Source organism: Astyanax mexicanus, chromosome 22 (genome assembly GCF_023375975.1).
Source record: "Astyanax mexicanus isolate ESR-SI-001 chromosome 22, AstMex3_surface, whole genome shotgun sequence".
In the NCBI taxonomy this organism is placed as follows: Eukaryota; Metazoa; Chordata; class Actinopteri; order Characiformes; family Acestrorhamphidae; genus Astyanax; species Astyanax mexicanus.
In genome coordinates, this window is record NC_064429.1 from 17,770,593 (window position 1) to 17,792,969 (window position 22,377).

General features: G+C 37.2%; 1 protein-coding gene across 2 annotated transcripts in view; it reads right to left on the reverse strand.

The window, feature by feature from the left end:
• The window catches only part of gc (GC vitamin D binding protein), a 95,739-nt gene that overhangs the window by 28,212 nt on the left and 45,150 nt on the right, over positions 1-22,377 (reverse strand). For both annotated transcript variants that reach the window (XM_022664865.2, XM_007257701.4), the window contains exon 5: positions 4,150-4,282. In XM_022664865.2, the coding sequence (XP_022520586.2) occupies positions 4,150-4,282 (133 nt within the window). The remainder of the gene's footprint in view (positions 1-4,149; positions 4,283-22,377) is intronic.

The window sequence follows — 22,377 nt, forward strand, 5'->3', positions numbered from 1 at the left end:
TTGGTATTTTAACAGCACAGCATTGGCCTGCTCACCTATGTTGCCAAGATAGCAATGAACACATGACTGACAACTGTTATCTAGGCTTTTTTCAGTCATTGGCGCACCTGTGTTTTCCTTTAAATAGACTTTTGGCTGGGGTTCAAGATAGCCATGAGCATCACAACGTGCCTTGCACAGGCATTTTATATTAATCTTAACCCTAGTGCAACCATTTTTACAATTCTCATTCTGAAGTAATCTGTCTGAAAGGCAGGGTTAATCTTTGTATCTGGTGTAACTAAACTACAAACATCTGATCTGTGTGTGATTAAGGCATTTGGAACAGGACGCAGCAGTGGGACCACGCTTGGTTCCAGGCAGCAGATGGAGAAGGGCCTCAAAAAGCTTTGCTCTGTGTACAACACTGTGGATCAGTGACAATCAACGGTAACTTCTGCCATGTGAGGCCAGGGCAGAGAAACATGATTATCTTGTTTTAATTCAGTCTCAACATTGCTTGTATTATCTCTATTGTTATATTGTCAGATTAGATGTTGTTCAAATTGTCTTTTGTTTTGTTCTTTTTTTGTTTCTTAGATAGCTGACGCTGAGCTGATTGAATCACTTCTTCACAAAGCATCTTATTTTTCGAGCTTCATTTAACGTAGTGGATCAATACCATGGTCACCAATGGTTCAGGGGTGCTAAAAGATGGCTGAACGAAAGTAAAGATTGAGGTAAAACTTCAAAAAACAAAAAATCTTGCAGTTTGTGTGAATCATTGATAAAATACTCAATGTAATTATATAATTATAATTTTTAGCTATAGAATGCTGTACTGACTTCATGGGCCCTATTTTAGTGCTATATAGGCCATCTGTTAACCACACACAGAGCAGCTTGGGTTAGGGTGTGTCAGTTTGTCTTTGCTATCATAATGACAGCAAAAAGTATGCCTTGCGCAGATCACAATGCACAAAAGGCAAATTCTCTTAATTAATAATGACTTTTAATGTTTTGAGCGTAGTGTGCAATAAACCAATAAGCCACATTCCCTTAAGAGCTAGATGCTCTGACTTGGATAGATTGTTATTTTATCAGCAAAGAACTTCTACAGAGGAAACAGACCTACTCGCTGGTGTTGCCAAGACAGCAATGAATACTACTAAACTCTTCGACTTGGTGATTCAGAGCTTGGGCAGTTTCACCACGGCGAAGCCCCAAAGTCTACTCTATATCACAAAATCTTACCTGAACATCGCCCGCTTTGACCGCTGTTCTGTTGAGTTGAGCTGCCCTGTCCAATCATGCTTCCCTATTGTAAACTTAGATTTGCTTACACAAGGTAGCTAATGCTAACTAGCTCTGTAAACAGAAACAGAGCTGTTAGCTCTACCTTAGCTATAGCGCCTAATGCTGTAGCCTGGGTTCAGCCCCACCTGTGGGTGGTCCTGAGCTGACGTGGACGAGGCCATGTAGTCACTGGTTGATGTAGACACCCTAACGTCTCTCTGATCAACTCGTATTTCTGAGGATTTTCTTTTACTAGCTACTGCAGACAATGGAGGATGAGGAACAGTTTCATATGCAGCATCCATATACCACTCAGAGAGACCTATTGTATTTCACAATGAAATATGAATTTTAGCAGAATGAGACCTTTAATACATGAAATGAAGCTAAGCAAACAAAAAGTGAGATATTTTAGGTTCAATTGGAACTAAAGATAACGTACTTATTATTTACCATTTTTGTCTGATTCATTTCTGATTTTGGGTTGTACATACATTTAGAAACAAAGTGTTTTATAAGTATAATTACATCTAATAACTTTAACATTTTTTCTTTAATCTGCTCGTGGAAAGCAGCGGATTCTCATCATCTCCCTTTACAGCTCTGCTTGGTACTAATTCCAACATGAGAGAAAACAATATTAACATAAGCAACGCATACACCATTAACGTAAGCTCATTATAGAAATAAAATGTGAGAATCCCCTGGGATTAAACTCCTGGGGTTCAACTACCGACTTACAGCAAGTAATGATTTCATTTTAGCCAGGAGGTTAATTGCTCCTCTCAGTTTTGTACAGCCTGTCGGCTTTTTGGGAAAAAGAATGGAAAAAAGAAAAGAAAATAGACTATTTTCATATCCACAGCCAGCGTAGAGTATGGCTCATTAATCTGCATCATGTTGTGTGGGAGGCTACACATCCCACCCCCGCTCTATAACTACAGTTGCAAATGCAGTATGTGTGAATACGACAGCAGCCAGGGCTGCAAATGCCCTCCTCAGGGTGGAAATCCATCTGTCGAAACAGTAATTCTTCCCCCACCCCCCGAGAAATGACCACTGCTGCATTTGTTACTGAGAAATCAGTTCGCTAACACTTGTGAGATCAAAATGTACTATGATGTGGGCTTCATCTTCTGTGACACAACAAGTGTTTCATGAATAACATGCCATTTACGCCATTGACAGAAACTACATCAAAAAGTTAATGCCTTACATTTGCATTATGAGACATTCTTTACAGTATTTTGCATGTTGTTTTGTTTTGGTTATTCAAATTACCAATTAAATTATTTAAAGGGGACATATTATACAAAACTCACTTTTTGTGTGGTTTAGTATTTCTACTTAGGTCTCAACTTCCCTTATAAACACTCACTTTTCTGTAAATATGTTGAAATTTTGACGTCACAATAAGGAAACCTGCACAGAACCACCCTTGCACCAAGCCAACTCTTTTTACATCAGTTGAAGAAACACTGGTTCCACGAAACTCAGACAGTACACAGCAGAATTAGCCAGCAGACTTCGTCTGAGGGAGGGATCAGTCAGCAGATGAGGGAGATGTTAGTAATTTTAAATCATTTGTTTTGTGCTTCTATCTCAGTTGAGCATGGACTAGCTTGTTCATGTTTTGCCATTTACACAAGCTAACACTAACATGTGGTAAACAATTAGCATATACAGCGCCCTCTATAATAATTGTCACCACTAGTTAAAACACTAGCTGAAACATACAGTAATACCCTGAACAAAATGAAACTCAAAGGAATATACAGGTGTTGGACAATGAAACTGAAACACCTGTCATTATAGTGTGGGAGGTTTCATGGCTAAATTGGAGCAGCCTGGTGGCCAATCTTCATTAATTGCACATTGCACCAGTAAGAGCAGAGTGTGAAGGTTCAATTAGCAGGGTAAGAGCACAGTTTTGCTCAAAATATTGCAATGCACACAACATTATGGGTGACATACCAGAGTTCAAAAGAGCACAAATTGTTGGTGCATGTTGTGCTGGCGCCTCTGTGACCAAGACAGCAAGTCTTTGTGATGCATCAAGAGCCACGGTATCCAGGATAATGTCAGCATACCACCAAGAAGGACCAACCACATCCAACAGGATTAACTGTGGACGCAGGAGGAAGCTGTCTGAAAGGGATGTTCGGGTGCTAACCTCAACTCTCCTGTTTCCACCAGAACTGTCCGTAGGGACAATAAATTATTGTGGTCTAAAACCAGGTGTTTCAGTTTCATTGTCCAACCCCTGTAGATAACGCCTGATGGTTGTTTGGGAGACCTCGTAACCCCAAGATGCTCCCATTTGATTTAATTCTCTTACAGTGAGCTTTGGAGAACTTCTACCTAAGATTAATCCTTATCAGAGATGGGTCACAGTGACCTGCAATTTGAATGTAACCGACGATATGGATGGCTCTAACACAATCTTTGTTCTGTATCTTTGCTCATTCTGCAGCAAAAAAGTCTATATTGCAATAATCTGTTCTGCATATTTTTGTTCTGATTGTGTATGTGCTTCGAAGGTTTATACTATGAAATGCTGATTAAAAAGCACAATAGTCTTCATTCTCTGAAGAAGTAAAATCTAGATTTCTTCTTTCCCTTCATGCAACGTGAATTCAACGCATTGACTATTCTGATTTTCAGTTTACTGCAGAGAATAGTGCTAGTATCTCATTCTTTGGAATAATGGTCCCCTATAGCTCGTGAGCATTTAGCCGCCATACAGAAACCACTTACAACCTTTTACTGCTTATTATCTTAGCCATGTCCATTTACCCCTTTGTGAGGATTTCCACAAAGGTAATCAAGGTAATCCAGGAAAGCGTGCAGTGGATCAGCCCTTCTTTACCGTACCTCTTTAAAGAAGCAGGGCGTAGAAGCTGCTGGACTGCAGCATTTCTCTGCCGTCTGCACGTGATTTTGAGTTGTGTTGAGGATAAAACCTGCTGGTATACTCCGGTGTCTCCGGGCAGACTCGTACACATACCTGTGGAGCACAGAAGATGAATCACCACATAGAAGACATATCTGTTACCAGAGGGTCTACCACAGCGTTTAAAAAAAAAAAAAAAAAACTGAAAGGAAAAAAAGACCTTTTTGTTCTTTCTAATTCCATACAGCACTGCCTGTATGTAAAACTCTTCAAGAATTACAATAATACTCATAATTTATCAATCATTTATTTGATTTGAATTCTTCAATTCTCTCTTTAAATCTTTGCCATTGTTTTAATTTCATTATAAACAAATTATAATAATTTGAAATAATTCATTTAATCATAAACAAAATCAATTTTATATACAGAAAAAAAAACAAATCACAAATAAAATGAAAGGCAGCAGAAAGAAGAAAAAAATCTTACAATATCTGCCCCTTTTATCCCGAAAATAATTTAAAACAATAGTAATTTTCCAAAAAAACAAAACAAACAAAAAGAAAAATTAACAAAAACATCAAATCCTTCTCGAACAACAGTTTACATACATAGTTACACATTATACTATTTCATATTTTTTAGTTCCAAATGTCGGCTTTACAAACATCTCTATCTCCTAAAGATTATAACAACTCTTTCTCTTAACAAAATTTAATTGGATGTTTGTGGGTATTGTGTTTTATGAGCCTTATTCATAAACCATAAAATATTAAAGTAAACTAAATCATAGAATTTCAAAAATTTCAACTAATAAAACAGTGTGTTTGATAAACTGTATTTGATAGACTGTAATGTTTTCTAGTGATAATTCAAAACAGCCCTTTTCTGTGAAAAAACAAAACAAAAAAACGCTTTCACCCAGACTTCAGTAGATCAAGTGTGAACAAGTTAGAACAATTATGGCATTATAAAATATATACAGAGCTTTATCACTGAATAATTCCCTTACTTTGTACAGCAATACAATAGACGTAGTGATTTTTGTTCTTAATTGATTTATGTGAGGTTTCCATGTCAGCTCTTAATCAATGATGGAAATAAATTACCAAGCTGTTGTTTAAGAACCTTACTGAAGCTCAGTGATTACTTGTTCAGCAGAAACATGGCCAGCTTGCCTGTTTCCATGGTTGCAGCACACTGGTTGCATACTGTTGTCTATAACTGGCAAACCTGAGGATGGAAATGGAAGTGGGGAATGGTGGTGGGCAGATTCAGAGGTTACAACCCACAGATTTCTGTGACGTACCACACAGTTCAAATAAGAAAATACTGAGTGAAGCTCTATTGACACCAGCGGTCAGTGCTTAAACTCAGCATATTTCTTTAATATCTGATGACACATCCTGATCATGTTATGCGTTACTACAGAAAATATAATATTCTGCATCAGCGTCTGCTGCTATATAACAAAACTCTGTTCCATCACTCTCCTACACACATTGTATTATCATATATTTTGTTGCTGATTGTGCTCTGCACTATAAAGCAATTAAACACTTACCAAAAGGTGCAGCATCTTGTTATTGTCTAGGCTTTTTTCTGAACCCCCTGAGTATCATTGAAACTCAAAAGTCTTTCTACCTTGAAACAATTCTGATTGAGATGCCGTCCACCTCATGAAGAGACTCACACACAATTATCACCCTTACCTGCATTTAAATAGCTATTATTTTTGGGGCAGAGAAAAAAAAATTATGCTCCTTTAAGACAAACACAATCAGTGGAAATACTTTCCCACATCAAATCAAAACTAGGCAGTGAAATTGCCCTTTCTTGGCCTTTTGAAAGAAAATATATTTGTTTTTTGAATAAACTTAACCTGCATTTACCTAAGAAAGTCTGAGACTCTCTGCAGTACAAAGCAAAATAAGGGACACATAAACGAGATGTGAGAAAATAAGAGCAAAAGTGTATTTGTACAATATTATTTTTCCAGATTGGCACACAGTGGCAAGCGAAGACGAGTTTTACTCTGTAGCTGATCAGTAAGTATACAGCTCTAAAAAAAGACCACTTAATAATGATGAGTTTCTTTGATTTTACCAGATTGAAAATTTCTGGAATATAATCAGGAGGATGATGGATGATCACAAGCCATCAAATCAAACTGAACTGCTTGAATTTTTGCACCAGGAGTGGCATAAAGTTATCCAAAATCAGTGTGTAAGACTGGTGGAGGAGAACATGATGCCAAGATGCATGAACACTGTGATTAAAAACCAGGGTTATTCCACCAAATATAGATTTATGAACACTTAAAACTTTATGAATATGAACTTGTTTGGTCTGAAATCTCTGCATCTTTTTTGCTATTTCAGCCCTTTCTCATTTTCTGCAAAAAAAAAGCTTTAAATTACAATATGTTGTCTGTAGTTTATAGAATAAAACAACAATGATCATTTTACTCAAACATCTACCTATAAATAATAAAATCAGAGAAACTAATTCAGAAACTGAAGTGATCTCCAAAAGCCTAAGGGACTCTTCTCAGAACAAAGCAAAATGACACACAAACAAGATATGAGAAAATAAGAGCAAAAGTGTATGTGTACAATATTATTTTGTAGAGAAATAAAATTTAATGGTGCAAAATGTAAAATAATAGAATGTGAACATACTACAGAATGTAGTAGGATGCAGAGTACAGTATAATGTAAGGAGAGTAGAATATAAAAGAAGTTGGAGTGATGACTTAAGCTTGCTGTTAAAGCGACATGAACAAATGTAGACCGATTGCTGCTTATAAAAACATCAATAACAGTCAATACTGCTTCCAGCTCATTGAGGTGGGCTGCAGGTCAACCTCTCCTCACAGGCGTGCAACACAGAACAGCCACCAAGAACCTCAGTCATGCTGCGGACAAACAGTCAGGGTGGCTGCGGGGGGATCCGTGGGGGAGCGACCTTTGCACACAAGCTGTAGACAAATCAGTCCCTGGCTGGAAGGAGTCTACTGATCTAAAACCTGAAGATCCTGACCTGCTGACCCCTGGCTCATCACTAATGATGTGTCCAATTCCCAACACCTGGTTTCATAAAAAACTGACAGTCAGTTTAAAGCCTGAACTCACATGGAGGCAGCATGCCTTCTTTTGCTCAGCTAATATAGATAATTGTGTGCAGTGTTAATTATGTTAATGAAAACTGTGACAAAAAAATCTTAGTTGACGACCTATTTTTCATGACAAAAACGAGACGAAAACTAAATAAAAATAAATACTTGAAAGCGAAAACTATGACCAAATTTATTACAGATTACACATCAAATAATAAAAACTACAAGAAAATGTCAAAGACTAAAGAATGGGGAAATTATATGTAATAAATGTTATTACTGAGCAGTAATCGGAACACAGCCACTTCACACAGCATCCTTATGACCGGTGTTGTGCCGAATTCAGCACCCCCGCCAGGAAAAGCACCCCCTCATGGGAGAGGCTGCAGGTGACATGATTATTTTTCGTTATTTTTTTACGAGTCAGTGTAGCTAAGAACAGTATCTTGGATATTTTTTAAATTTATTTTCTAAGTAAAGTCAAAGCCAAACAGACTTGCTGTGTGGTGTGTGCGGTGCTTTTCCTGGAATTCTGCACAACATCGGTTTTCCCCGTGCCCCTCACTCTGAACCGCACACAGCGGATTCACTCAGGGCCAATAGCGGAGGTCTGATAGCGGGTTGGAAAGTGAAGTCTATCTTAAAGACGAACTCCCACCTCCGTTCTCCCACAGCATTCTGAGATCCAGAAATTTTATTAGTATGTCCAAACACCCTTCAGATTGGATGACATGGGGCATAATTTGCTAAATTTGATAAATCGCTTTTTTCACCGTTATCCAGACTCAAAGTAGCTTCACACTTTACTTCAAATTAACAACTTAAAAAGTGCCCAAGAAGCTTATTAAAAAACACTGTTTACATCCTATAACGCCTACATAGTCGACAAGTCTACATAGGAGCTGAAGCTCACATTATGGATGTAAAGATATTTTTAATAAGCTTCTTAGTGCACTTTTTAAGTTATTAATGCCTTGTTTTAAATGTCAGAGCTCTCCATGTTCTATCAAGGAAGTGTGGAGCTACTTTGAGCTGGATAATGGAAGAAAAAGCAATTTATCGGAGCAAATTATGCCCCATGTCACCCAGTCTGAAGGGTGTTTGGACAAACTTTTTAAATTCCTGGATCTCGGAATGCTCTGGGAGAACAGAGGTGTGCTATTTATCAAAGATAAGTACTTTTTTCATCTTTTACTACAACAAAAGTCCATTTTACACCAGAGTTCTCCTTTAAACCACACTTTGAAGAATAGCAGGTGTCTAGAAGATCCAACTGTACTTTTAACTGTGACTGTGGAACATCATAGCGAACAGAGGCCACAGGGCGATTTTTGCTCAACCTAAAAATCTTTCTCCAAAACGATGAGTGTTCTCATTTTTTATGAGTCATTCCTTTATCAGTCTTATCAGTATTTACTCTACACGTCTGGGTTTATCTGGGTAATGTAATAAGTGGAGAATGTGGACAATGTCATGTCCTTTAACATCAGAAAATACAGTGTCTTTATCTATTACATCATCACAATCAGTTGATCAGACATCCTCCCTTTCTACTCATAACATGATGTTGTTGAACAAACAATGACAGCTGTCTATTATGACTTCTTTTAGACTTTTATGTGTGAGAATATTTAGCTTTTAAGCTAAATGTTGCTTGACACTGTCCTGCTGTGCCAGAGAGCCTACAGACATTTTACATTCAAGCCATACTCTGCATGCCTTTACTAACACAGTCATGTTCTGTTTGAAGTGTGTGATGATATAATTGCTGTGAAGGGGTTGATGGAAAAGTCATTTTTGAAAGGCGCGAGTCCTTTTCGAGAATAATCTTTTGATTTGGGGCTGGGCCTCTCAATCTCAATCCTCTACCCTTCTGTCGGGAAGTTCATTGTGGTTTCATGCAAGTCAGTATTATAAACTGTACGAATAAATCCCTACAGTTAAAACCCTACTTAATTAAAAAGTTGGCACACTGTAAAATGTAAAAAATAGAAGTAAAAACCAAACAAAATGATTTCAAATTAAATACTCACAATAGAACATAGAACGCATATCAGATGTTGAAAGTAAGACATTTTACCATTTTATATATAAACTAGGGCTGTCCACATTAAAGTGTTAATGCATGGGTTAATTTGGAATCAGTTACGCGTTATTATTTTTTTAATGCAAGCTCCGATCTTGGTTGAGACTATAGTGAGCTTTGGGGCAGGTGAAACACGAAGCACATGGAGCAGATAGAAAACTGGGCCTCGTATGGGCGGTACTACACTTTTTATTTATTAGTTCATACGTGGGCTAATGCAGCACCACAGAACATTTATAGCATTACTTACAGAATATTTGAGTAAAAGTAACATTGTTGTTTTATTCTATAAACTATAGACAACATTTCTCCCAAATTCCCCCCAAAAATATTGTCATTTATAGCATTTATTCACAGAAAATGAAAAATGTCTGAAATAAAAAGATGCAGAGCTTTCAGACCTCAAATAATGCAAAGAAAACAAGTTTATATTATAAAGTATTAGGAGTTCAGAAATCAATATTTGGTGAAATAACCCTGGTTTTTAATCACAGTTCTCATGCATCATGGCATGTTCTCCTCCACCTGTCTTACACACTGCTTTTGGGCAACTTTATGCTTGGTTTGAAGGCTTGTGATCATCCACCTTCCTCTTGATTATATTCTAGAGGTTTTCAATTTGGTAAAATCAAAGAAAGTGGTCTCTTATTTTGTTCCAGAGCTGTATGTTCTATGTTCTCTTGTGAATAAAATATAGGTCTATGAGATTTAGAAATCACTGTGTTCAGTTTTTATTGACGCTTATTTACATGTTACACAACTCTTTTGGAGTTATGGTTGTACATACAGTAAATACGTACAGTGAATATAGTTTGTTACATACAAGGTCGCGTTCATCCATAGCACTCAAACAGTTGTGCTTAACCATAGTAAAATGAAAAGTAAAGTTGTAGTCAAACAGTTGTTTAACTTCAGAGATAATACCTGCACACAAAGTGCTGTGAAAATGTTTGCCCCATCATAATTCCTACATAAAAATAAAAATAATAATAATGCTTTGAAGGGACCCTGATGGAACAAAAACACAACACAACAATGTGAAAATGTGAAAAATGTTTTTATGTATTTAACAAGAAAATGCGCCCCATTCTCTTTGACAGCTACTTAGAAATAACTGCAAAGAGTAGTTATTAGCGCCTCAACGCTGCTAAACTGCTTTATCTCACAGGCATTTATAGGCCTTTGTGCACAAACTGTGTTTTTCAGCTTCTTCTTCAACATTTCAATGGGGTTTAAACTATTTTTTTTATTATTTTTTTACGATTTTAAATAATGTTTTCATTTAGAACACAGTAAATAAAATAAAGCAATAAAAGGCCCACTATTATTTAAATAATTTGTTTAACCACAATCATTATTATATTCAGCACCTTGGAAAGACAAAATATGACTTGTAAAGTCGATTTAAAAGTGTTTTACATCAGTAAAAAAGGATGCCATATCTCACCCTAAACTAAATACAACTTTTATCGTTAATCCAAAAATAATTAATTATGGGGTAGGACGACTTGGCAACTTAAGTAAGACTAAGACTATAAAGGGTCTGGTCAAAACAGTCAGAAATGCAAAAAAACTAAACTTATGATTTGCCAAACACAGCCATAATAGAATTAAGCTTACATTAGCACTGCTGGAGCAGAATTAGCCGCTAACCGCTAAACACTAGCTCTTTCGCCATTCAGAGGCGAGTATATCAGACTGTATCCAGCATATTTATCATGTTAAAACTAGCTATGTGAGATAATCTGCTAGCTAATATCGCCTTGGCTTACCGGAGCGCTGTCATGTGGCTTCCTCACTAGCAGGTAGTGGCTAATGCTAATGCTACAGCCTTATTGCTGGAGGAATTCAGGAACATAAGCTTACTGTACATAAACTGAAGCGCTTTACACACCCAAATAGATTCAGGAGAGAAATCTGTGTAGATTAACATCCAGCGCTCATTTTTTTAAAGAATTACAGTTTTGTTTATTTAGCTTAGTTTTACTTAACTTAGTTTACCTAACCCCCCCTTCCAACACCACCACCCAGCGGTGAGACTTGCTGAATTAGAAGGAAAACATGACAACACCCCTGTTCTATACTAGTGTCATATACTGTTAACAGGGTTCAGACAGTCATGAAAAAACTGGAAAAGTCATGAAATTTGAAAATAGCAATTTCCAGGACTGTATAAGTTTTTGAAAAATAAAAATACCCAAAAAGTAAAAAAAAAAAAAATGCAAATTTTGTCTACAAATCTTTGCATCTCCATTTATCGATGGAGAAAATCTATTTTGAGCTAACAAAATACGTCAGCTCTGAATTAATTCAGTAATTTAGCCCTACACAATGGAGCTCTCAGCATCTGACACACATTTCATTATTAAAGATTGTGTGTCATCATAATCAGATTCATTTTAGGCTCACTATAATCCATTTTTATTGATTTTTTTTAATCATGTGGTCATAAAAATTTGCCTTGAAGGCACGAAAAAGTCATGAAAATATCAGGGAAATATATTGGTTAAAAAGTGTCTGAACCCTGTGTTAATGTGTAACTGACTATAGGATCACAGTCATGACCTACAAAGTCACTATATGAGAAAACCCTAAACTCAGACAAGCTCTCTTTATTTCAACTGCCTTTTCCACCTCCTCTCCAGAGATTGTTGATTTTTTACAGAGTTATCTGGAGAAACCTCAGCCATGATGAAAAGGTCAGTGGTCCTGTAATTAAATGCAGTGCTCCCAGACATGGCTGAGCGGCGAATGACGGATGTGAGGTGCTCAGACTACCTTTTCTATTTTTTCCATTCCAATTGTTTGGTCAGAAGCTTTTTTTCCCGTCTAATTTGTATATGCAAGATTAGAGATTAGTCTATGTGGACGCAGAACCGCAGGTGTGGTAATGTATGGAAATGTCACTGCACATGCACAAAGCTAAAGGCTGGAGGGAGGCAGCATGCCCCTTTAACAGATGTCCTACAAAAGCCGTGAATGTCATATTCTTACATTTAAAATTACCTTCTGGAGGTTCATTCCATTTCAAAGCTTTCAGCACTCGCATTCAGAACTCTTGGAGACAATGTATAAGATGTTCAAAGCAGTAAAGGTGCTGTTTGAATATTTCAAATGTGTGTCCATCAAAATACAGCAAAGAGAGGTAGAGTGCAAAAGAATAAGGCATTAAAAATACAATTTCACACATTTACAAAGTCTTGATATAAAGGATTCTCATTTGCCTGTCCTCAATTCACTTGATCCAGGCATTCCTGACCAAGAGTTAATTTTTAAATGTCAACGAAACAAAGGGAAACCCAGTGTCCACAATATAAATAAAAATGAGATTAGATTAGAATTAACTTTGTCATTGTGCGGAGTACAGGTACAGAGCCAATGAAATGCGCTTAGCATCTGTACATAATTGCAATATGCAATTATTTACATAAAGTGCTGTAGTAACAATGATGCATGGTGCAGTGAGCAGTATATACAGCTCTGGGAAAAATTAAGAGACTACTTCAGTTTCTGAATCAGTTTCTCTGATTTTGCTATTTACAGATATATGTTTGAGTAAAATTAACATTGCTGTTATTCTATTCTATAAACTACAAACAACATTTCTCCCGAATTCCGAATATAAAAATATTGGGTAACACTTTGCTTGGATGGTCCATTTGATGGTTTCTTTGATGCTCAACTGACATTCAACTAACATTCAACTACATGTCTATTACATGCGAATGAACTAAAAGGTGAAAGTAAATGATTCTCTATTGAATAAAACCCTACACTCAACTCTAATCCAAACGCTTATCTTAATATTTTAGTGTTGGGTTTAGGGTTAGATCTTAGGTTAGGTTAAGGTTAGGGTTAGGTGTAGGGTTCGATTTTATGGTTGATTAAGGGTTAGGGTTAGGGTTAGGTGTAGGGTTAGATTTTAGGGTTGATTAAAGGTTAAGGTTAGGGTTAGGTGTAGGGTTAGATTTTAGGGTTGATTAAAGGTTAAGGTTAGGGTTAGGTGTAGGGTTAGATTTTAGGGTTGATTAAAGGTTAAGGTTAGGGTTAGGTGTAGGGTTAGATTTTAGGGTTGATTAAAGGTTAAGGTTAGGGTTAGGTGTAGGGTTATATTTTATGGTTAATTAAAGGTTAGGATTAGGTGTAGGGTTATATTTTATGGTTAATTAAAGGTTAGGGTTAGGTGTAGGGTTAGCTTTTAGGGTTGATTAAAGGTTAGGGTTAGGTGTAGGGTTAGCTTTTAGGGTTGATTAAAGGTTAGGGTTAGGTGTAGGGTTAGCTTTTAGGGTTGATTAAAGGTTAGGGTAAGGTGTAGGGTTAGCTTTTAGGGTTGATTAAAGGTTAGGGTAAGGTGTAGGGTTATATTTTTTGGTTAATTAAAGGTTAGGGTTAGGTGTAGGGTTAGCTTTTAGGGTTGATTAAAGGTTAGGGTTAGGTGTAGGGTTAGCTTTTAGGGTTGATTAAAGGTTAGGGTTAGGTGTAGGGTTAGCTTTTAGGGTTGATTAAAGGTTAGGGTAAGGTGTAGGGTTATATTTTTTGGTTAATTAAAGGTTAGGGTTAGGTGTAGGGTTAGCTTTTAGGGTTGATTAAAGGTTAGGGTAAGGTGTAGGGTTATATGTTTTGGTTAATTAAAGGTTAGGGTTAGGTGTAGGGTTAGCTTTTAGGGTTGATTAAAGGTTAGGGTTAGGTGTAGGGTTAGCTTTTAGGGTTGATTAAAGGTTAGGGTTAGGTGTAGGGTTAGCTTTTAGGGTTGATTAAAGGTTAGGGTTAGGTGTAGGGTTAGCTTTTAGGGTTGATTAAAGGTTAGGGTAAGGTGTAGGGTTATATTTTAGGGTTGATTAAAGGTTAGGGTTAGGTGTAGGGTTATATTTTATGGTTGATTAAAGGTTAGGGTTAGGTGTAGGGTTAGCTTTTAGGGTTGATTAAAGGTTAGGGTTAGGTGTAGGGTTAGCTTTTAGGGTTGATTAAAGGTTAGGGTAAGGTGTAGGGTTATATTTTAGGGTTGATTAAAGGTTAGGGTTAGGTGTAGGGTTATATTTTATGGTTGATTAAAGGTTAGGGTTAGGTGTAGGGTTAGCTTTTAGGGTTGATTAAAGGTTAGGGTTAGGTGTAAGGTTAGCTTTTAGGGTTGATTAAAGGTTAGGGTTAGGTGTAGGGTTAGCTTTTAGGGTTGATTAAAGGTTAGGGTTAGGTGTAGGGTTAGCTTTTAGGGTTTATTAAAGGTTAGGGTTAGGTGTAGGGTTAGCTTTTAGGGTTAAGTAAAGGTTAGGGTTAGGTGTAGGGTAATATTTTATGGTTGATTAAAGGTTAGGGTTAGGTGTAGGGTTAGCTTTTAGGGTTGATTAAAGGTTAGGGTAAGGTGTAGGGTTATATTTTAGGGTTAATTAAAGGTTAGGGTTAGGTGTAGGGTTATATTTTAGGGTTGATTAAAGGTTAGGGTTAGGTGTAGGGTTAGCTTTTAGGGTTGATTAAATGTTAGGGTAAGGTGTAGGGTTATATTTTAGGGTTAATTAAAGGTTAGGGTTAGGTGTAGGGTTATATTTTAGGGTTGATTAAAGGTTAGGGTTAGGTGTAGGGTTAGCTTTTAGGGTTGATTAAAGGTTAGGGTTAGGTGTAGGGTTAGCTTTTAGGGTTGATTAAAGGTTAGGGTAAGGTGTAGGGTTATATTTTAGGGTTAATTAAAGGTTAGGGTTAGGTGTAGGGTTATATTTTAGGGTTGATTAAAGGTTAGGGTTAGGTGTAGGGTTAGCTTTTAGGGTTGATTAAATGTTAGGGTAAGGTGTAGGGTTATATTTTAGGGTTAATTAAAGGTTAGGGTTAGGTGTAGGGTTATATTTTAGGGTTGATTAAAGGTTAGGGTTAGGTGTAGGGTTAGCTTTTAGGGTTGATTAAAGGTTAGGGTTAGGTGTAGGGTTAGCTTTTAGGGTTGATTAAAGGTTAGGCGAAGGTGTAGGGTTATATTTTAGGGTTGATTAAAGGTTAGGGTTAGGTGTAGGGTTAGCTTTTAGGGTTGATTAAATGTTAGGGTTAGGTGTAGGGTTAGCTTTTAGGGTTGATTAAAGGTTAGGGTTAGGTGTAGGGTTATATTTTAGGGTTGATTAAAGGTTAGGGTTAGGTGTAGGGTTAGCTTTTAGGGTTGATTAAAGGTTAGGGTTAGGTGTAGGGTTAGCTTTTAGGGTTGATTAAAGGTTAGGGTAAGGTGTAGGGTTATATTTTAGGGTTAATTAAAGGTTAGGGTTAGGTGTAGGGTTATATTTTAGGGTTGATTAAAGGTTAGGGTTAGGTGTAGGGTTAGCTTTTAGGGTTGATTAAATGTTAGGGTAAGGTGTAGGGTTATATTTTAGGGTTAATTAAAGGTTAGGGTTAGGTGTAGGGTTATATTTTAGGGTTGATTAAAGGTTAGGGTTAGGTGTAGGGTTAGCTTTTAGGGTTGATTAAAGGTTAGGGTTAGGTGTAGGGTTAGCTTTTAGGGTTGATTAAAGGTTAGGCGAAGGTGTAGGGTTATATTTTAGGGTTGATTAAAGGTTAGGGTTAGGTGTAGGGTTAGCTTTTAGGGTTGATTAAATGTTAGGGTTAGGTGTAGGGTTAGCTTTTAGGGTTGATTAAAGGTTAGGGTTAGGTGTAGGTGTAGGGTTATATTTTAGGGTTGATTAAAGGTTAGGGTTAGGGTTAGGGTTAGATTTTATTATCCATCTTAGAATAATACAATTTAAAACATGGGTAATTATACGCTACGCCTATATAATATTAATAATAATATTAATAATAATAATAATAATAATAATAATAATAATAATAATAATAATTATTATTATTATTATTATTATTATTATTATATATTATTATTATTATTATTATTATTATTATTATTATTATTATTATTATAACATTATACTCTGCGTAATTGAGGGAGGAGTCATGGCAGGTTTGATGTTTTCTTGAATTTACGCTTGATTCCATGTTGATTGCGATGTACTTAGAGAAAGTATCTGGGATTCTGCCTACGCACGGTTTGATAAATCCGGATTTTTTTGTGCGTACGGAACTTTTCAGGTCTGAGCGTACGGAACATTTTAGTAGGAAGTCCACGCAAGTCTTAGTACATGAGGCCCCTGGTTCTTAAAGGGAATGACAAGTGACAGACTGATTGGTTTATTTCACGTTATGCCCAAAAAACACCCATGATTACTTAAGAGAATTAGTACATGTCTTTTGCCCGTTTCAAACCTGTCAAGTTGCGAGTGATTTATTAAACAACACAAACAAACAAAATAACCAAAAACTGAGAAACTGAGTACACGGGTATAGAACAAACCAAAGGACCACATAACCTGACCAACGTTAGCATGTACAACCCCGGACAGGAGAAAACAGGTACAAGGGGACTATTTATACAAATGGACAAGGACAGAAAACAGGAAACACCTGGGACCAGGGGGCGGAGCTACAAATGAACAGGTGAGCAACAGGAGAGGAGACACAGGATAAACACAGGGCATGTGCAAAGGGTAAATAAACACAGGGACAGACAAGAGAGACGGAAAACCAGGAAGAGACTGTGACACAGCTGCACAAGGTATACTTTTTGTGCTCTCAGGATACCAAAGACACACTGACAAGCCTTAAACCAGATTCATTGGCCATACTGTTTTATATTTTTATTTAAGTCCTGAGCACCTGAATAAGGACAACCTTTTTTAGTTATGTGGTCTCCACAGAAAACAGATTTTTCTTCTTTTTTTTTTTTTGCGTAACCAGAGCATTAGCTTAATTAATCGTTAACAGGTTGTAAAAGTGGCTTGTTGGAACTGTGTCCAATCCTTACTGTTTATCAGAATCTCACAGTATTTGCAAAACAGTACCTTTTTTGTTTCTGTTTTGAGACTGACTTGGATTTATGAATAAAGCACAGGTAGGAAAGGGTTACACTTATGAATAATGCAGCAGATTTAAACCTTCTTTGGGAACATCAATAGATCAAAGCATTTAGCCTGAGGTGACAGATTCAGCAGCAGTGTTTCTGGGACCACCATGATGAACCTGCCCCATTTGCAAGCTTGACTTTATGAGTCTCCTTCGTTTTTCCGTTAGATGTTGACCTTAATGGGGTCATCCATTCTCACATAACACTATTTATTCCCAGTGAATGGTTAAAAGTGAATGAGATGCCTCTGGAGACTAATATTTCATTCAGTTTGAGCTCTGTCTCAGGTGTTTGACTGTTTTGAGTGACAGCTTCTGCAAGGTGAGACATAGTCGATACTGCTAGTACAGTCTTTCATGGAATGCATGAAACGAGTGGAGAAATAGAATATTTTCACTCATTTCAACTCTTAAATCCGGAAAAAAATTAAATAGTTGCGATAAAGATCTAAATCTGTGTATACTGTATTTGAACATCTAAGAAACAGATGCATCTTAAAAAAAAGAATATTACTTTATTTCAGTATTCAGATATTCAAATGTTATATAGATGTTATTACACACAGATTAATCTATTTTAAACATTTATGTCTTTTATTGTTCATGATTATATGATTTACAGCCAATGAAAACCCAAAAATCAGTGTCTTAGAAAATTAGAATATTATATAAGATCAGTTGGTACAGTTTTTTGGCAGTGTGGGCAGTGTGCCAAGTCCTGCTGGAAAATGAAGTCCGCATATCCATAAAAGTATTTGTAGTTTGATTTTGAGCAGAGTAGATTTTTCGGCGAAAACACTGCACTGACTTTGGACTTAATATATCATCACAGTGGACCAACATCAGCAGATGACATAGCTGTCTTCAACTTACTGTATGTTTTAAAGTCCTGTGTGTTTTTGGGAGCAGCAACCAGAATGGAAACCCAGAAAAAAACACATATGACAGCTTTGATTTATTTATTACTTATCCGTCTGACCTGTTGACCTGCCCAGTGGCTAGCTCCTCGTTCTACGCTTCAGAAATGTGTCTTCATGTTTCTCCATAGTGAAACAGCTGCCGTTGCCATCGCTGATTAGCGTTGAGCTGAAACTGAAATCAGCTCTGCTAATGTCAAGTGAAGAACTGGACCACAACAATAGCCAATGGAGAATCAGCCATTGGAGGTTTATTCTTCTCTCTGATGATGAGGCTGATGTGAAATGTTAGCATTGTTGGGAAAAGGCTTGTCGAGGCTGTTTTCCAGCTAGCAGTTAGCCAACAAACAAGTAATTATGGGAGAGTAGGTTCAGCTGAACTGCAGTGAGCATTCCTGTTGGCAGGGAATGTGCTAATCAACAGGCTATTCACAATGGCGGAGCTGGCTTTAGCTTCAGCTACAGTTACGACTCTGCTGTGGCTATCATTTATACTCTGGCCAGGTTTGAAATGATGCGTAGTGGATGTGTGAAAGTTATTTTTTCGGCATGGAAATAAATATCAAAAATAAACTTTAGGCATTAGAAGCAATAGCGGAAACATCCCACATTTGTCTCATAATTGCATTCGTTCCAGACTTACTCATCGTGATTTTGATTTAACAAAGGGGGTGGGTTGTATTTTCGGAAATGTTCAGTTTTGGAATGCTGACAGATGCTGACAGGCCGTGATGCAGAATCCATTGTTACATAATGGGGGACTGGAAGCCTAGGGCATGATGACATAGGTGCTATGCCAGGCTTTTGGCAGGAACTTTGCAGAAACAGCTGCATATTAAATTTGGTGTGACAGATTCTGTGCATGCTGGGTGAGTGGGCTTGTTCACAACCAAAGCTAAATTGTTCCTCTAAGAAGACACAATTTTTTGTTTAGTTTTCTTCCAAGAACACTTTACCATGCCCTTGACTGTGGAAACAAGCCAGTATTGAGACGATTTGCCAAAGTCTGAGTGCCTCCTAGCAATAAGAACACCTATTGCTAGAAGAGCACCCGTAGACCAGTAGAGGTGATACATGTTAAGGTTGATTTGAAGAGTGGATGGTATGCTTGGGCTTACAAATCAAAATGAACCCATTGCTACCATTGCTATCACTAGAGGACAAAATGTTCACATTCTACATAAATGAGCTCAGCAGCTTAGCACAGTTGCTGGGCAAAAAGAACCCTAGTCATTTTTCATAGACTATAAATAACTAGCTGACTAGCTTTCCAGCTTGATAGAAATGTGCTTTACAGATACATGCTTTGTGGTTTTTGACAAATTAACATTGTTAGGTAACATCTACCTAGAAAACAGGACTCCCCAGAATTTGTCATCTCAATTTAATACTTTCAATTTGTTTCAAAAAGCTTAGATTTTGTAGAATAGCAAGGCTGAAAGCATTATTGCAGCACTTGAACTGTAGAATGCTAACTACAAAGGACAGGTCACAGTCCTAGCTGAGCTTTGTTTTTTATATATATATATATATATATATATATATATATATATATATATATATATATATATATTGGTATGAATCAAATTCACATTATATGCACTTTATAAAAGTTCTGTTGATATTAACGGGTGAAACAGGTTTACTAGCAATATAGCAATGCTGAACACAGGTCTATCTTTTGTCAACTTAATATTAAAGCACCATTAAGGATAAAACTTTCTGTAGTAATTCATTACATGATCAGAATATATCATCAGATATTATAGAAAATATGCTAAGTTAAAGCACAGACAGCTCTTGTCAGTAGCTTGTGTCAGCCAGTATGTTCTTATTTCCCAGAAATCTGTGGGGGTTCTAGCTTCGAAAACTGCCCACGTCATTCCCCCAGGCCCATTTTCACACCCCGGGTTGCCAGGTGTAGACAACAGCATGCAAACAGTGTGCTGCAGCCATGGAAATGGGCAAACTGTCTATTTTTCTGCTAAACAGGTAATCACTGGGCTTTAGTAAGGTTGTTGACCATAGCTAGGTAAATTACCACCACCACTAGCATAGTATAGATGGGAATTATGGATAATGAAACGTATATATTTACTGATTAACTACAGAGTAAGACTTATCATCGCTTGCCACTGTGTGTTAATCTGTTCGCGGTGTTGCATTTTTGGCATGTATCAGTGGGGCTGGTTAGCACAGAAGCTAATCTAGCAAGCTACATATCAAGCCTTCATTAATGCTTCTTTACTCTTCATACTGCCCCTTTATTTGAGCAAAAATGCATCATATAAAAGAGGAAAGGAATCGTCAACGGCTTTAATTGCCTCTGTTGTGTTCAGAACCAAACTGCTAGGTTTTTTTTTTACAAAGTATAATATAACATACTGCTGCTGTCTATTTTTTTTATAGTTTTATCATTTCTGGTAGCATTTATTAAAGAATATTACTGTAGTCAAATAAATATACCTAAAGAACTCTAAATGAAACGCCTTTTTGACCCAATGAAATATCTCTACCTTTAATGGAAAATATTGTACAACATGTAGTGATATCCTAATTTGCCCAATGCCTAAATCTACTGTCTAAACTGTGATTTTAGGTGTTTAAGCTAGTTATAAAAGTTCTCCCTGATGCCTCCAGCCCTCATTTAATGTTCTCCCCAGAGGCTAGACTGCAGCTGAGTAAGGCTGTATTTTTCTGTCATTGCTTTTAGCAAGATCCTTCATTCCTGAGAAACTGAAGGACGTGACCTGCGTGTCCTTCAAGACATTCTGTGACCACAAACTTTCTCTCATGGTGCAAATCCTTTTAAAAACGGTGGAAACAGCCGGGAGGAGCGGCATACTGCAGTGTGAGAAGTTTTAAGGAAAATGTGCTCTATGTAATGGAGCGTAAATTTTAATCTAACATTTTTAAAGGTAGGATTTATACGTGCCGCACTGCTTACGTCAGATAGCCATGATGTGTCAGTACAGCATGCTTAGACCGTTTCAAATGTGCTTATATGAGTCCTGAGGAGGAGCTTTTGCATATCAGTACCAAGGTCTGTCCTTCTCAGACTGCAGCCAGAGACCAAATTCCATTCCATTCCACCTGTTTTTTTTTCCCCTATCACTAGTGATGCCACAACACAAGGAGGGTGAAGGCTAGCACATGCCTCCTCCGATACATGTGAGGTTAGACACCATCGCTTTTCAAACTGCTGCTGATGTAGCAGTGCTAAGTAGCATCACAGAGCTCTCGTAGGAACTCGGTTATGATACATCAGCTCACAGATGCCTTGTGCTGATCAACATCACCCTAGGGGAAAGAACGCCACGTACCCACCCAGAGAATTGTGCTCTCTTGGGGCTCTGGCAGCTGATGACAAAGCTGCATGGCCAGGATTCGAATTAGCGATCTTAGTGGGAGCGCTTAACCCACTGCACGACTCGGAACCCGCTCACCTGATTTTTACATGCTGAAGCACTGGTAACCAAACCAGGTAATGAATGATAACTAATAACTAATAGTAATAGTAATCTACATAAATTACCACTACTTCCTGCAGAGGAGAATGTTATTTGTTATTAAAATTAAAAGCTTACTGGTCAAGGAACATTTTTTGCATATATTTTCATATAAACAGGTTTGCCTGTTTCACACTACACACACACACACACACACACACACACACACACAGTCTGTAGGCTTGCTTATGTAAGACTCTCTGTAGGATACACTCGATTTGTAGCTCAGAGCTCAGGTCAAACAGTTTCTATTTAATCTATTTGAATGTATCACAGACCCTTTTAAAGCTGTGTTCATTTCCTTACAGCACTTTAACTGTCCTTTACTTTAACTCACAAAGTTCCTACATGACATGCTGAACATCCTGAGAGCATCATTACATGACAGTGTGTGAATCTGTGTTCATTCATCTGACCTTATTTAACTACAGAATGTAGCTGTGCTGGAGATAAATCTAAATTACAGCTCTGGAAAAATAAACACAAACAGAATATTATACAAAAAGTTTTCCTTAAAACATCTCCTAATCTATCCTTATCTGAGTTTAATAGAGTTATTTCTAGTTCTCATCATATCAACACCCGGTTTGGTAAATTTGGTAAATCAGGTGAGCTGCTGACGGAACTGAACATATACACATGCTGACTGAGGAGCA